General features: G+C 33.9%; 1 protein-coding gene across 1 annotated transcript in view; it reads left to right on the top strand.

The window, feature by feature from the left end:
- LOC110092698 (protein PIR) overlaps positions 1-14,142 on the top strand; it is a gene marked incomplete in the record, with an annotated part of 173,885 nt that overhangs the window by 20,626 nt on the left and 139,117 nt on the right. Inside the window, 3 exon segments of the mRNA XM_028693516.1 lie at positions 4,355-4,447; positions 7,692-7,761; positions 7,959-8,023. Coding sequence (XP_028549349.1) covers positions 4,355-4,447; positions 7,692-7,761; positions 7,959-8,023 — 228 coding nt within the window.

The raw sequence follows: 14,142 nt of genomic DNA, 5'->3' as shown, positions 1-14,142 counted from the left end.
TTACATGAAAATATTAGTTTAATAGAGTGAGTTTACAAAGTAAACTAGTGGGTAATCACCATTTCATATACAATAGTTAGACATATAAAATAAAACATACATATTTTTTTATATTTCTTTCATAGTTAAAATATGCATCTTCTTTCATATACTATAGATTTTATAATTCATCTTCCACATAAATTACTTCTTATTTTGTTTCATTTGTCCATTTTCATTTAACATTTATTTCATTTTCATTAGTACATGAGCACATTCTAAATGTACCAATAAATGTACAATCATTTCTATTTTCTTTTTCATTTTCATTTAACGTGCACGGGTACGCTGCTTCCCCAACTAGTACTATATAGGGGTGAACTCCTGTAATTTGCATGTTTGCACCTTTTCCTTCTTTCAATACTTATTTTTTTTGTTTAAATCATCATTTAGTTTATTCCATTTTTTCTTCACATTTTATAGTAATCTATGAGGACAGTTTATCCATATACATATCCATCAGTAATTCAATTAGTCTCCAATTGGTTACATTATTTAACATTGAATTATATTAAGTACTTCAGGTGTGTTACAATATTTGATGCAAGCAAAAATTTGGGACCGAAATAAGAACCTAAGTAGGAAATAGAAATGACACAATTTCTCAAAAACTAGACAAAATATGACTTTCAAGGCAAAACACAAACTCCACTTTTATAAAATAAAATGACTTACAAACTTTTGAAATTAAAACGACTTACAAATTTTGACTCTTACAAACGACTCAAACAAAACACCTAAACTTGCTTTCCTAAAGAAGAAGGATACAATGGAATGGATACTTGCGGAGAGACGAAAGAGGTTAGAAGACAAGACGAAGGAGGAGGAGAAGCTCGCAAGCTTTCCTAGAGGAGAAGGAGAATGGAACAAGCTCGCAAGCTTTTCCATGAAGAAACCTGCAGGTTTTGACTTCCAAAAATCACTCACATAACATGCATCAAACAGCCACAAAACATCTTATATTTATAGACAAGAGAGGGAATACAAACAGCCACTAAAACCATTAATTAATTCAATTAAAAGGTGCAATTGAAAGGACAAAATTTCAGTCCAGATTTCTGTCCGAAAACATTAATTAAATGCTGAAAATAGAAGGCCTAAAGACACCTAAAACAGCAGCTCAAAAGCCATTAATCAGCAGCCCAAAAGATCTCTTAAAATACCTAAATAAATGAAGGAATTGAAAAGCCAACAGCAGCCCCCAAATTTTCACAGAAAACAGAGCACCAATTTTCACAGAAAACAGAGCACCAAAGCCACGGAACAAGCCTCCAGCAGCCACGGGAAAGCAGCCCAGCATGGGACCCGAAGAGCCAACGCCAAAAACAGAAAAAGGGGGACCACGGGACAGATTTCAGGGAGCAAACCAAAGGGTCAACAGCACAAGGAACCGAGGTGGCTATGGGGAAACTGAGAAGGCAGCATGGGGAAAGGAAAGAGCCAAACTTTTCACAATAATGAGCTGCCACTAAACTTGAATAAATGAACTAAACTTCAGCTCATAATGAGCTAATGATGTAGGCAAGGGGGGGGGGGGTCAAAACAAAACCCAATATTTGATTTTTGACTCCTCTAGCTCATTAATGTCTAGTAAAAAAATTAGCTCATTATGAGCTGATTTTTAGTTCATTTATTGAACTAAAAATGAGCTCATTATTTCTTAAAATGATTTTTCTTCTTTCCCCTTTTTTCTTCTCATTTCCTTGTCCCTTCCCCTTCTCCTTTTCTTCTTGTCTCTTGGAGAACCGTGGCTTGCTTTTAAAAAGGTGGCTGATTTCAAAGCATTTGAATTTATAATTGTATACTTTTTCCTTTGGGAGTCCATCCGGTCTCAGATTTCCAACAGGGATGTATTTTCCCGTGACTTTGCTGCTTTGAATTCGGTCTGCTTGCTGGCCCCTTGATGCCGTGATTACCAATGATTCCTGCTGGCTGTTTCCCGAAATCTGTGACTTTGCTGCTTTGGATTCTGGCGGGCTGCTTGCTTTCCGAGAATATGGCTCCTTGGTGCCGTGAGTTACCTGTGATTCCTGTAACAGAATTAATGTGGGTTGTTTTTCTGAAATAGCTTGGGCTGTTTTCGAAATGGCTCTTGAAAATCTATAAAAAAATAATGCTTGGGATGTTGTGAACATTAACTAAGGTGGCTTTTGGCATTCTCCTACTTATGCCTATATATAGTAGATGTGTTGGGTTATAAAATAGTATGTGATAATGTGATTTTTGGAGATAAAACCTGCGGGTTTGTTGTTTGGAAAAGCTTGCGAGCTTTGTCCATTCCCTCTTCCACCTCCTTCGGAAATCCTGCGGGCTCTTTCCAACCTTCGTCTCGACTTCTAATCTCTTTCTTCTATCCGCAAGTGCCACTCCATCAGTATCCTTCTTCTCTATGTGAAGCAACTATAGGGTGTCTTGTTTGAGTCATTTGTAAGTTTCAAAGTTGTAAGTGTCGTCAAGTAAGTGTCTATGTTTGTAAGTTTCTTTATATAATATAAAAATTGTCTTTTGAGTATTTTTATGTCTTTATTTTGTTCTTAGAAAGAGTTTCTTTTTTGTGATAAAAAATTTGGGTCCCTCTCCCAAATTTTTGATTGCATCAGCTAACCAAGAGCTCAAAATAATGAGCTAACACTTAAAATAGCTCAACACCAAAGCAACCAATAAGCCCAAACCAAGAACCACTAGAAGTCCAAGGGTCATTAAATTTTGATTTTGTTTTTACCCTCCCTTGCCTATATCAATATTCTATAGTAACCATGTTGCAAAAATCTCACATTTCCATTTCTTTTATTTTTTCTTAAATTTATTTATAAAATACACATTCAATCAACATTATGCCATAATCATGCAATAATTGCATTAAATAAAAAGAATTTGAAATAACATAAAAAGAATCTGGCATTGCTAGAATACAATTGAAATTACCTACTTTATTCTGTTTTGCATTCAAATCCTTCCAAATCCTCAATTTCTGAAGTTGACTTATAATATTTGTTTTAGTTTAAAATTTTCCCCTCATAAAAATAATTCCTTCCAAATGAACTTTTCCTTCCTTCACTGTCAAATCAAAGTTTATGTCACTTGGATTCTCCCTATTGACAATATTATTTTACTTTTTAAATTAGAGAAACGACAATATAAATTTTCTATCTAAGCTGAACAACAAAATTGACAATTTACATTTACTATTTCCTCCACTGTTAGAAATAGAAGAAACCCCAAAATTTCCAAAGTCTTCCTCTTTTTTTCCTTCAGTTTTTCTTCCTTTTCCTTTAGTCAAGACATTCCCCATTGTTTATGTAAAATATCAAGGAAAAATTTATACAGAAATGGAAATAATCAACAAACAGACCTTCTTTCTTCTTCTTCCTCTAGTTCATTGCATCTTTCTCAATTTTTGCTTCTTTCGCGATAATGAACGGAAAGGAGGGAGCTATGATTTGTTAGGAGTCATTCTTTTTCACTCCCATCCGCGCTCACTGGCTTTAATCCGCCAATCGAATCCTTCAGGAGCGCTCATGCACGAGTTGGACCGGCCGGCTTCGCATGTTCGTTGTTTGTTCAATCGGACTTGTACTCGTGCTTGTTATTAATTGGAGCTGGCTAGTTCACTTGAACCGGCTGAACCGACTCTTACAGATGTTCGGTAGTACTAGTGTTTGACACTGTTTGGCAAGGCTTAAATGCCCCCATAAGTAAAGCTTGGTGGCTGCAGGATTTGTAGTGCAGGTTGGCATTTGCGCTCAACTTTTCCAGTTTTTGTACTCAAATAGAGCAATGCTGTGGCTTGCAACAAGTGGTTTAGATGATGTCGAGTATTTATGGTAGACATGGAGACATAGGAGGCATCTGTGATCAATTGAGAAGTTGGATGCAGCTAGGATTTCAATGTTGGATAGAATATTTTGTCTCCAAGGAGGCTATCAAAGCTTTTCAAATATTTATTTAGTTTTGGGGGTCACTTTACCTTGTTTATGTGATCTCAAATGTGCATTTGTATATGAATAACTGATAATAAGGATTTGTTTTTCTTACAAATGCATACTTAAAATAACCCTAAGTGACCTCACTTTTTTTCTCATTTACTTTTTGGGGTTAACTTTGCCTTGCTTATGCGATCTCAAATGTGCATTTGTAGATGAATTACTGATAAAAAGGATCTTTTTTTTTTCTTCTTATAAGTGCATACTTAAAATTAACCTAAATGACCTCACATATTTGTTTTCAATTTCGAACCACTAGGTGAGTGCAAAATATAAATATATTTTTTATGAATTCGAAACCATAATTTCGTTTTACCATTTGGAATTTGCAGGTCAATGTTAAAGCTGCTTGATATTTTAGTGCAACTTGATCATCTTAAAAATGCCAAAGCAAGTATCCCTAATGATTTTTCATGGTATAAGAGGTATAGCAGCTTATCTTCTATAACATATATTTTCACTTTTTTCTTTTGCCTGTATTTTTCCCTTCCTAAAAGCTGGAGAATATTGAATCATTTGTAAGAAGGATAAATTTCTATGATTCAGTATGAATAGCAATGTTCAAATATTTATTTTTATTCATCATTTTTTATCCTTGAAGTGGCTCTGTATATGTACTACTTCATGTAGAGAAAATGTGTTAAGTATCCTTTCATGCATGGTAGCCCAGATTATTTTCATGCATGATAGCCCAGATTATATCTGCTCTTAATTAACTGTTTGGCAAAACAACATACTGAATATTAACGAGATAAATATGTTGTATGTTTAGAGTTGTTACAAATATTGTTTGGATTCCATAGATGTAAATTAAAGTGCCACATGCATGATACATGTAGTTCGAGTTCCTAAGACTTTATAGTGGTGATATTGGGATAAGTGACTAAGAGATGTGTGATTGCAAGTATTATGGGTGTTTTGTAAAACAATTGTAGGCTTTAGGAATTTTCCACCTTGTCTGAAGCCATGAAAGAGCAGCTTTCCACCCTTCAGTGGCAAATTACCACTGTACCACGACGAGGGTGAACTTTTCCTCCTATTCAATTTTCTGCATAATCTTCTTCTCTTATAACTTGTGAATCAAGCACAAGGAATCGTGCAAAGCTATATGTCAATGCTTAGTAAACGTAGGGCATGAGTTTTGATTTTCTATGCATTCTAATCTCATTGTTAACCTAGGGATGCTATTGAAAATCCTCTAAATTTGCATATGTTGAAATTCTAATTGTTTTGGAGATTTTAACTATTAACGTGTAATTTGGCTTAAGCAGAGCCACCTCTATTTTGTTTTCTATTATTGTTAAGTGACTAACGTTTTAATTCTTATTGCTCTTATTCAAAACGTGCAAGTTCTTATTACATTCATTTAAATCATTCCTAGTTCTGCATCAAAATGTTAGTGAGCCACCTCTCTTTTGTTTTCTATTATTGTTAAGTGACTAACGTTTTAATTCTTATTCAAAACGTGCAAGTTCTTGATGCATGCAAAAATTAGGACAGCCCCTAATTTTTGCAAGCAAAAGAAAACTCTTCCTAGGACAATAAAAAGGATACAAAGACACTCTTGAAATAACAAAAACAACAATTTTATAACATATAAAAAGGACACTTACAACTTATGAAAATAAAACAAACACTTTACAACTTTTGACGCTTACAAACATAAACATAAATAACCTAAAATTGCATGTCCATTGCTTGAGAAGAAGGATACAAGTGACATCGATAGTTGTGAAAGAAGAAAGAGATAAGAAGTCGAGACGAAGGGGTGGACAAGCTCGTAAGCTTTCCTAGAGGAGAAGAGAAGCACAGAACAAGCTCGCAAGCTTTTCCAAAGAAAGAAGAAAAACCCTCAGGTTTTTGACTCCAAAAATTCCATCATAACGTCCTTCCTTTTTTCATTATAAAACATCTAATATTTATAGGAGAAAAGAGGGCAGCCAAACAACCCATAAAACACTTCCAAATAAACCAATCAGGTTAGGGAAATGAGAGACCAGCTGGCTGTTCAGAAATGGCAACCAAATAGCCCAAAAAAGGCCAAAATAAATTTCATAACAGCACCCAAAAAGGCAATACAGGAAACCATTAAAAGCAGCCACGGGACAAGCAGCCAGGGAAGGAATTGAAGGGGCAAAAGCAGCCATGGGACAATCATCCAGGGGAGAAACCGAAGGGGCACAAAGGGGATTGGAACAGGCACAAAAGGAGAAGGAATTAGCCATGGGAAACAACACTAGGAAGGGAAAACCAAAGAGGCCAAGGGAAGGGGAAAGAGGATCTAGGCGGAGGAATTCAAAGGGCCACATAGGGGGGAATGAACCTAATTAAGGCCAATTTATAAGCTGAATAACTAGTGGCTTAGCATTAATGAGCTGCCTTTAGTAGAACTTACAAAAATTTAAAACCCAACTTGTTTTGACCCCCTTTGCCTACATCAGTTCTTATCACATTCATTTAAATCATACATAGTTCTGCATCAAAATGTTAGTATACTTAATAATAAGTTTCTTACTATAGTAAAGATTAAGTATCTCAACTGAATTATTAGATCATTTTCGAGACGAATTTCCTAATTAATCATAATAACTTTTCTCAATTAAATATAAATTCCTAAATTGTTAAATCAAAGCTAAATCAATTAACATTAAATGATATTTTTTTCTTAAAATGTGTTCTCCTCTTTAAAATTTCCAATCTTATAAACTTGAATCCAAATTTAATTCGGAGAAGAAAATACTAAAATAAGCTTTCTATTGGAATTCTCCAATTCTCATCTTTGCCATCTCTTCGTTTTTCTTGTTCACCTCTTCTTCTTCTTCCCTTCTTCTTCTCTTATTCCTTTCCTCTTTTTTTTTTTTCCTTGCAGTGAGAGCCCCTCCTCTTCTTTGTTTCCTATACCAAGTGTCCCCTCTTATGCCCGATTCCAGCTCCCCTCTTTGTTTGCTGAGCCTACCCAACCTCCAACCGTTATGGTTTAGAAGGAATAACGATGGGATAAGACAAGGGACAAATTGGATAGAGATAGATTTTATTGATTTATTATGTAATTAAGCTATCCTATGCTATCCCCACTATCAATTTGTCTATTTACCCTCGCATGGCATGGAATGTTGGAAACATTTGATTTTGCTACGGTAGATTAGTTTTGCTATAACATTTGACTAAACCTGGGAATTTTTTTAAAATGTAGAATTTTTTAGAAATAATTTCGATGATTTTTGGGATGTGTAAAAATGTGGTATAATTTTTAAAATTTTGGTATTACAATATGCTTATTATGAACTGTTAAATTTAATTTTGGGAAAATTTCTCACGTGTTGTTTGGATAACTCTTTCTTTCATGAGTTTTCTTTTTCCTTTTGTGTTCACATCATTTTGTAGCTAACTTTTTATTATTTGCCTCCTCTGCCTTCTCATCCTATTTCTAGAAATTTCTTCCAAGCGGATCTCATTGCTTTTGATTCTTGTCTGAGTGAAACTTTTTAAACACATTCTCAAGACAAACTCTGGTTATCCCCTGCTTTCTCATTGACTGGTCAGCCTGCCTATGAGTGTTCGTTGCCTTTTTTCTCGCATGTTCTATTTACAAAATGAATGCTATTGTTATATCATTCTCTCACCTTTACTATGGATTTTAATGTGTTGGCTCGAAATCTTGTTACACAGAACTTTCACCCAAGTAAGCATGCAGTGGCAAGACACTGATACAATGAGAGAAGAGTTGGATGATCTGCAGGTATGTGAGTTTATCTTTGGTAAGCTTAGTATTATTGAGCCCATTTTCTACTTCAATTATACCATTATGCCTAGGATATATTGCTAAACTTAATGCATTCCTATAGACTTTAACCTTAATGCACTCCTTTCATTATCATTCATCTATTTTCTGTCTCGAAATTTCATTAATGTTTATGCTACTTTTGATAAGTGCAGATTTTCTTGAGTACTAGATGGGCCATATTGCTAAACTTGCATGCTGAGATGTTCCGTGCAAACACGTATCCTCTATTCAAATAGATCCATGGACATGCCAGTGTCTGGATTTAAGGAGTGCAAATGTTGTAATTAAGTTTCAATAATTGCTGATAAATTTTTTTAAATTGATATTGCTCAATTCTGAAGATTTCATGGTGATTTAATCACTGTACCGGATTTTTTTTTTACTTTTCACGGTTTTTGTATATATTTATGTTGTATTTTTGTATACTTTTTCTTTGTTCAAATCATTGTTAAGAAAATTAAAATAGATCATGATGCAAAAGTAGTCATAGCAGTCACACCTTTATATGGTTAATTTATAACATTAATGATTAAACCAGGTGTTTCTACATTAACATTCTTTTTTGGTGAAAATTATTTTTGGAATGACTTTGCTTTTGGTCTTTATGGTACAGGTACAATTGTATGTTGCAACATGTAGAACACATACGTGCATGTGAACAGACACATGCAGATACCTGCATGGACTGTTGCCAAGTGCATAAACACACTACCAAGAGAGAAAGGAGAGGGTAATGAGGGAGGGAGGTGATATTGCGTGTTTGTGTAAGCCAAGTAATTATCTCACTACACTATCACCCAATCTTCCTGGGAGGTATGAATGGAGGGCGGAACGGGGATGCACACCCATACCCACACATAAATAAATGCTATGCGGAAGTCCTGTTGCCAGCATAGCATACCAGCATCCGCCTCTCCTGCCTGATGCGATCCCTGCTGGTCAAACCCGGCTGCTGCCAGTAGCAACACCAGCTTAGAATCCATAACATGAACGCTATTTGAGGGCCAGCTGCTGCTTCTGCCACCTGACCTGTTCCCTAGGGGCTTGCATGCTGTTTCTGCTAGCTTTTTAGTGTCCCTTCTGCTTGATATGAAGGCTGACAAGCATTTAACCTTCTTGCTCAGCAATCTTCACCCTCCTACTTGTCATAAATAGTCTGCAAAGCTCAATTGGAATGATTTCTTTAAATAAAGAATTCATTGTAATTGATTAGGTCAATTACATTATTGTTTTTCCCTTTTCATTAGCTATGTTTCGCATATAATCATTTTTTCTATTCTACCAATTGTAATAAGACAAAGAGATTATCATTTTCTTATCCGGACACCGGACCTATCTCTGCATTCAGACGCCAATAAAAAGTGGACATGTGGGTATATAAAGGTATAAGTTTTTTAATTTAATATTTTGCTTTATGTCTTGTCAACCCGATCGACCCGACCCACCAGCCCAGGGAAAGGGAATACAACATTAATGGAAATGAAACATTTTTTATTTTTCATCCGAAATTTTCACTTCTCCTTCACTCTCTGCATTGACTCGTGCGGTTTTTTAATCCTTCGGCATTTCCACTTTGCAAGACCACCTTCCCAGCGGTTAGAGTACTAAAACTGCATTTAAGAAAAGGTAATGCTGCGCCTTTGTTGCGCCTATACTGTGCATTTGCTGCGCTTTATGTGCCATTTTACTTTAAATGTATTATGTTTTGCCTATTAAACAAAAATTTTCTCACATGTTTGCCTAACAGAGGTGATGATATCAAATAAAAGATTGATCTACTCACTGGATCTCTATCAACTGAAATAAAAACTGAAATGACAAAATTAAATAGATTAACTGATAAAGTTACTAAGTTAAAGACTTTATAATATTTTTGTTATTTAATTTTTTTTACTAAATAAACATAAAATCCTTAGAAGGCTCATATCTGTAGCAAATAATATAAATGAATTCTCTTCTATCAATTGAGCTTCATGTTTAAGAGATTTCATTGTTGAGAAATTCGATAAAATTGTTGACAAGTTTGCAAAGGAGAAACCATTGGGTTACATCAATGATTTTTTCCTCTCATACTAGTAAGTTTTCTCTACTATTATTTCCTCTCATAAAGGTTCTTAATGTTAATTTATAATATTTTATGTATAGTATTATATATATTTTGTTTTGAAATACTTTTCCTTTAATAAATCATCTAATCTAGAATTAAGACCGCGTTTTTTGAGATGGGAGGGGAATACTGAAATATTCTATACCCAAGACAGTGCTACCATCTTATTTAAAATTTTGAATTAAAATGAGGTACGTTTTAAGATTAAATTTCAATTTTTTTTTCATTCGAAACGCAACAATAGCGCAACAAAAGTGCATATAAAGCGCAACTATAGTGTAACTCAAGTGCAACCAAAGCACAACTAAAACGCAACTATAACACAATCAAATATTAGTTAATATTAGTTTTAAATTTTGTGCAAATTTTTCTTGTTATACAGAATATTACTAACGAAAAAGCAGAAAAATCTGGGGCTGACTTAAATGCTTTTCAAAACCTGAAAATTCGGCCTCATTAGTATCCCCACAAAATTCATTCACCACAACAAAAACAAATTCACTCTCCCCCACCTCCTTCTCTCCATTCTCCTCATCAATGACCAGCGCCTACTGAACCTTTTACTTAACCTGCTACTCAACGTCGTAGTGAACCACCTCTTCCAAAAGTTGAAGATTGATCTACTGGAAACATTGCAAAATATGTGCAATAGAATTGAACAGAATTTGGAAAGAAGTGTGGATCAACTTGAAGACAATTTGGAAAATTTTGAAGCAACTGTAGATTTTTTGTAATACAAATTCATTGATCATCTAACCAAATGTGAATATAATCCTGATAAATCTTATATATCTACATCTTCCTAAAGTATCAAATATGTAAAAAAACCTAAAACTACAGCTTTTCCTCCGCTATCACCCAGTAAAGATCTTCCTCCACAATCACCCTTTAAAGATTTTACTCCATCATCATTCAATAAAGATTTTCCTTCACCAATACCCACAATAGATGTTCCTCCACCACCAGCAGCCAATACATATATTATTCAACTATCAAACACATCAAAAGTTTAGCCATTGCAGTACTTCCAAGCAGATCATCTAATACTAACTAAAAAAATAAAAAAAAGAGAGATAACAATAAAAAAACTGAAAGATCGGAGATATTAATGAAGATTAAAGAGGTTATTTCTATTGATAATGTAAAAAATGAACCTCGACATGTACAACATTTAATGGAATATCTAGAGAAAAATTTTCTAACTACTCAGCAACAAAATTTTATGGATGAATGTTTCAGAAAGTTTGATAAAAAGTAAGTTCAGCCATTTACGCTTTATTGCATTTTTTATGCGCTATATGTGTGCGCTATATGTGCGTATATGTTACGCTTTGGATGCACTTTCTTTGCGATTTCGTTACACTGTGTGCATTTTTGATGCGCTTTCATTGCGCTATGTGTGTGCTTTGGATGCACTTTCGTTGCGCTATATATGCGCTTTAGTTGCGCTACCTTTGCGCAAAGATAACACAACTAAAGTGCACACATAGCGCAACAAAAACGCTTCTAAAGCGCACACATAATGCAATGAAAGCACATCCAAAGCGCACACATAGCGCAACAAAAATACATTCAAAGTGCACACATAGCGCAACAAAAATGCAAAGAAAGCGTATCCAAAGTGCCATATAAGTGCACACATAGAGTGCATAAAAAACGCAATAAAGCATAAATGGCTAAACTTTTTATCAAACTTTATGAAATATTCATCCATAAAACTTTGTTGCTGAGTAGTTAGTAAATCCTTTCATGGATATTCATTAAATGCTTTGCAGGTCGAGGTTCAATTTTTACATTATTAATAGAAATAATCTCTTTGATCTTCATTAATACCTCCGATATTTTAATTTGTTTATTGTCTTCTCTCTCTCTTTTTTATTTTTGTGGTTGATATTGGATGATCTGCTTGGAAGTACTCTATAATGACTGAACTTCTGATATGATTGAAGGTTGAATAATATATGTATTTACTGTTGGTAGTAGAGAAATATCAGTTTTGAGTGGTGTTGGAGAAAAAATTTTATTGGATGATGGTGGAGTAATGGGTGATTGTGGAAGATCTTTACTGGATGTTGACGGAGGAAAATTTGTAGTTATATGTTTTTTTACTGATTGGATACTTGAGGAAGATGTAGATATAAAAGGTTTACCAAGATTATATTCACATTTAGTTAGATGATCAACAAATTTGTGTTGCAGAGAACTACAGGTGCTTCAAGTTTTTTCAAATTATCTTCAAGTCGATCCACTGTTCTGCTTAAATTCTGTTCAATTATATTGCATATGTTTTGCAATGCTTCAGTAGTTTATTCTGAACAGTAGATCAATCCACAACTTCTGAAAGAGGTGGTTCACTAGGAGGTTGAGTAGCAGGTTGAGTAGAAGGTTGAGTAGGCGGCTGAGGAGAACTTTGAGGTGGTTCTTGATGAGGAGAATGGGGAGAGGGAGGTGGGGGTGTGAATTTTTTTTGGTTGTGGTGAATGAATTTTGTGAGGATATTGATGATGTCCGATTTTCAGATTTTGAATAATATTTAAGTCAGTCCCTAATTTTTCTGCTTCTTCTTTAATAACATTATGTAGAAGAAGATAAATCTGCATAAAATTTAAAATTAATATTAACAAATATATGGTTGTTCTTTAGTTGTGTTTTGGTTGCGTTTGAGTTGCACTTTAGATGCGCTGTAGTTGTGCTATCATTGTGTTTGGAATGAAAAAATAAACAGTTAAAATTTAGTCTTAAAACGTATATTCTTTTTCTTCAAAAATTTAAATAAGGTGGTAGCAGTATCTTGGGTATAGAATATTTCAGTATTCTCCTCCCATCTTAAAAAACTAGGTCTTAATTCTGGATTGGGTGGTTTATTCAAAGAAAAATGTTTCAAAAATCAAATATGTATAATACTACATACAAAACATTATAAATTAACATTAAAAATGTTTATGAGAGAAAATAAAAGTAGAGAAAACTTACCAATAAGAGAGAAAAAAATCATTGATATAACCTAATTGTTTTTTCATTGCAAACTTGTCAACAATTTTTTCGAATTCCTCGACCATAAAATTTCTCAAAAATGAAGCCCAATTGTTAGAACATAATTCATTTATATTGTTTGTTATAGATATGAGCCTTCTAGGGGTTTTATGATTATTTAGTGGAAAAAAAAAGATAACAAAAACTTTATAAAGGTCTTTAACTTACTAGCATTATCAGTTAATATATTTGATTTTGTCTTTTTAGTGTTAATTTCAGTTGATAGAGGTCCAATGAGGGGATAAATCTTCCATTTGATATCATCACCTCTGTTAGACAAATATGTTAGAAAAGTTTTGTTTAATTGGCCAAACATAATACATTTAAAGTAAAAAAAAAATATATACATAATTCCTTATTCAAAATATGACCTGTCAGCAAAGCAACCTTATCATAAGTGAATTTAAGTAAATGACCATTCACAACGAAGTCTTCATCAGCAAAATTCCAAAATTTTAGAATCTCATATAAAAGTGGTATACACTGCTGGAATGCTGGAAATTTAAAAAATTGATGAATGGTCAAATTCTTCAAAGCCTGCTTAACTTCTTCGTCAATTATTTCGACAAATGCGTTGCAAATTTTTTTGGAAAGTGGTATCATAGCATCAAGAAGTAACTGGCATTTGATACGACATCTGAGAAAAAAAATTATAAAAAAGAATTATGAAAAGCACAACTAAAGTGCAACTAAAACGAAGATAAAACATAAGTAAAGCGCAATTAAAATGCAATTAAAGCTCAACTAAAGCGTATGTAAAGCACAAATAAAGCACCACTAAAGCGCAACTAAAAATAAATTTCAAAATCATTTAATGTATTTCATATTCATTGATGAAGAATGTTGAAAAACAGAACAAAAATATTTTAAAAAAACATTGAACAAACTAGTATGTATGAGATGAACCCTAAATCATAAACAAATAAAATGACACATAAAGCGCAGCAAATGCGTAATATTGGCGCAACAAAGGCGCAACATTACCTTTTCTTAAATGCACATTTAGTACTCCAACCGCCAGAAAGAAGGTATTATAGAATGAAAATGCCGATGGAATTGAGAATCGCACGAGTCTGTGTGCAAAGAGTGAGGTAGAAGTGAAAATTTCGGGTGAAAAGTAAAAAACGCTTCATTTCCATTCATGTTGTATTCCATTTCCCTGGGCTAGTGGGCCGGGTCGATCGGGCTTACTCGAC

Source organism: Dendrobium catenatum, unplaced genomic scaffold (assembly GCF_001605985.2).
Source record: "Dendrobium catenatum unplaced genomic scaffold, ASM160598v2 fragScaff_scaffold_313, whole genome shotgun sequence".
Classification (NCBI taxonomy): domain Eukaryota; kingdom Viridiplantae; phylum Streptophyta; class Magnoliopsida; order Asparagales; family Orchidaceae; genus Dendrobium; species Dendrobium catenatum.
Note: the sequence above shows the minus strand (reverse complement) of the source record. Positions and strands in the feature narration are given on the sequence as shown.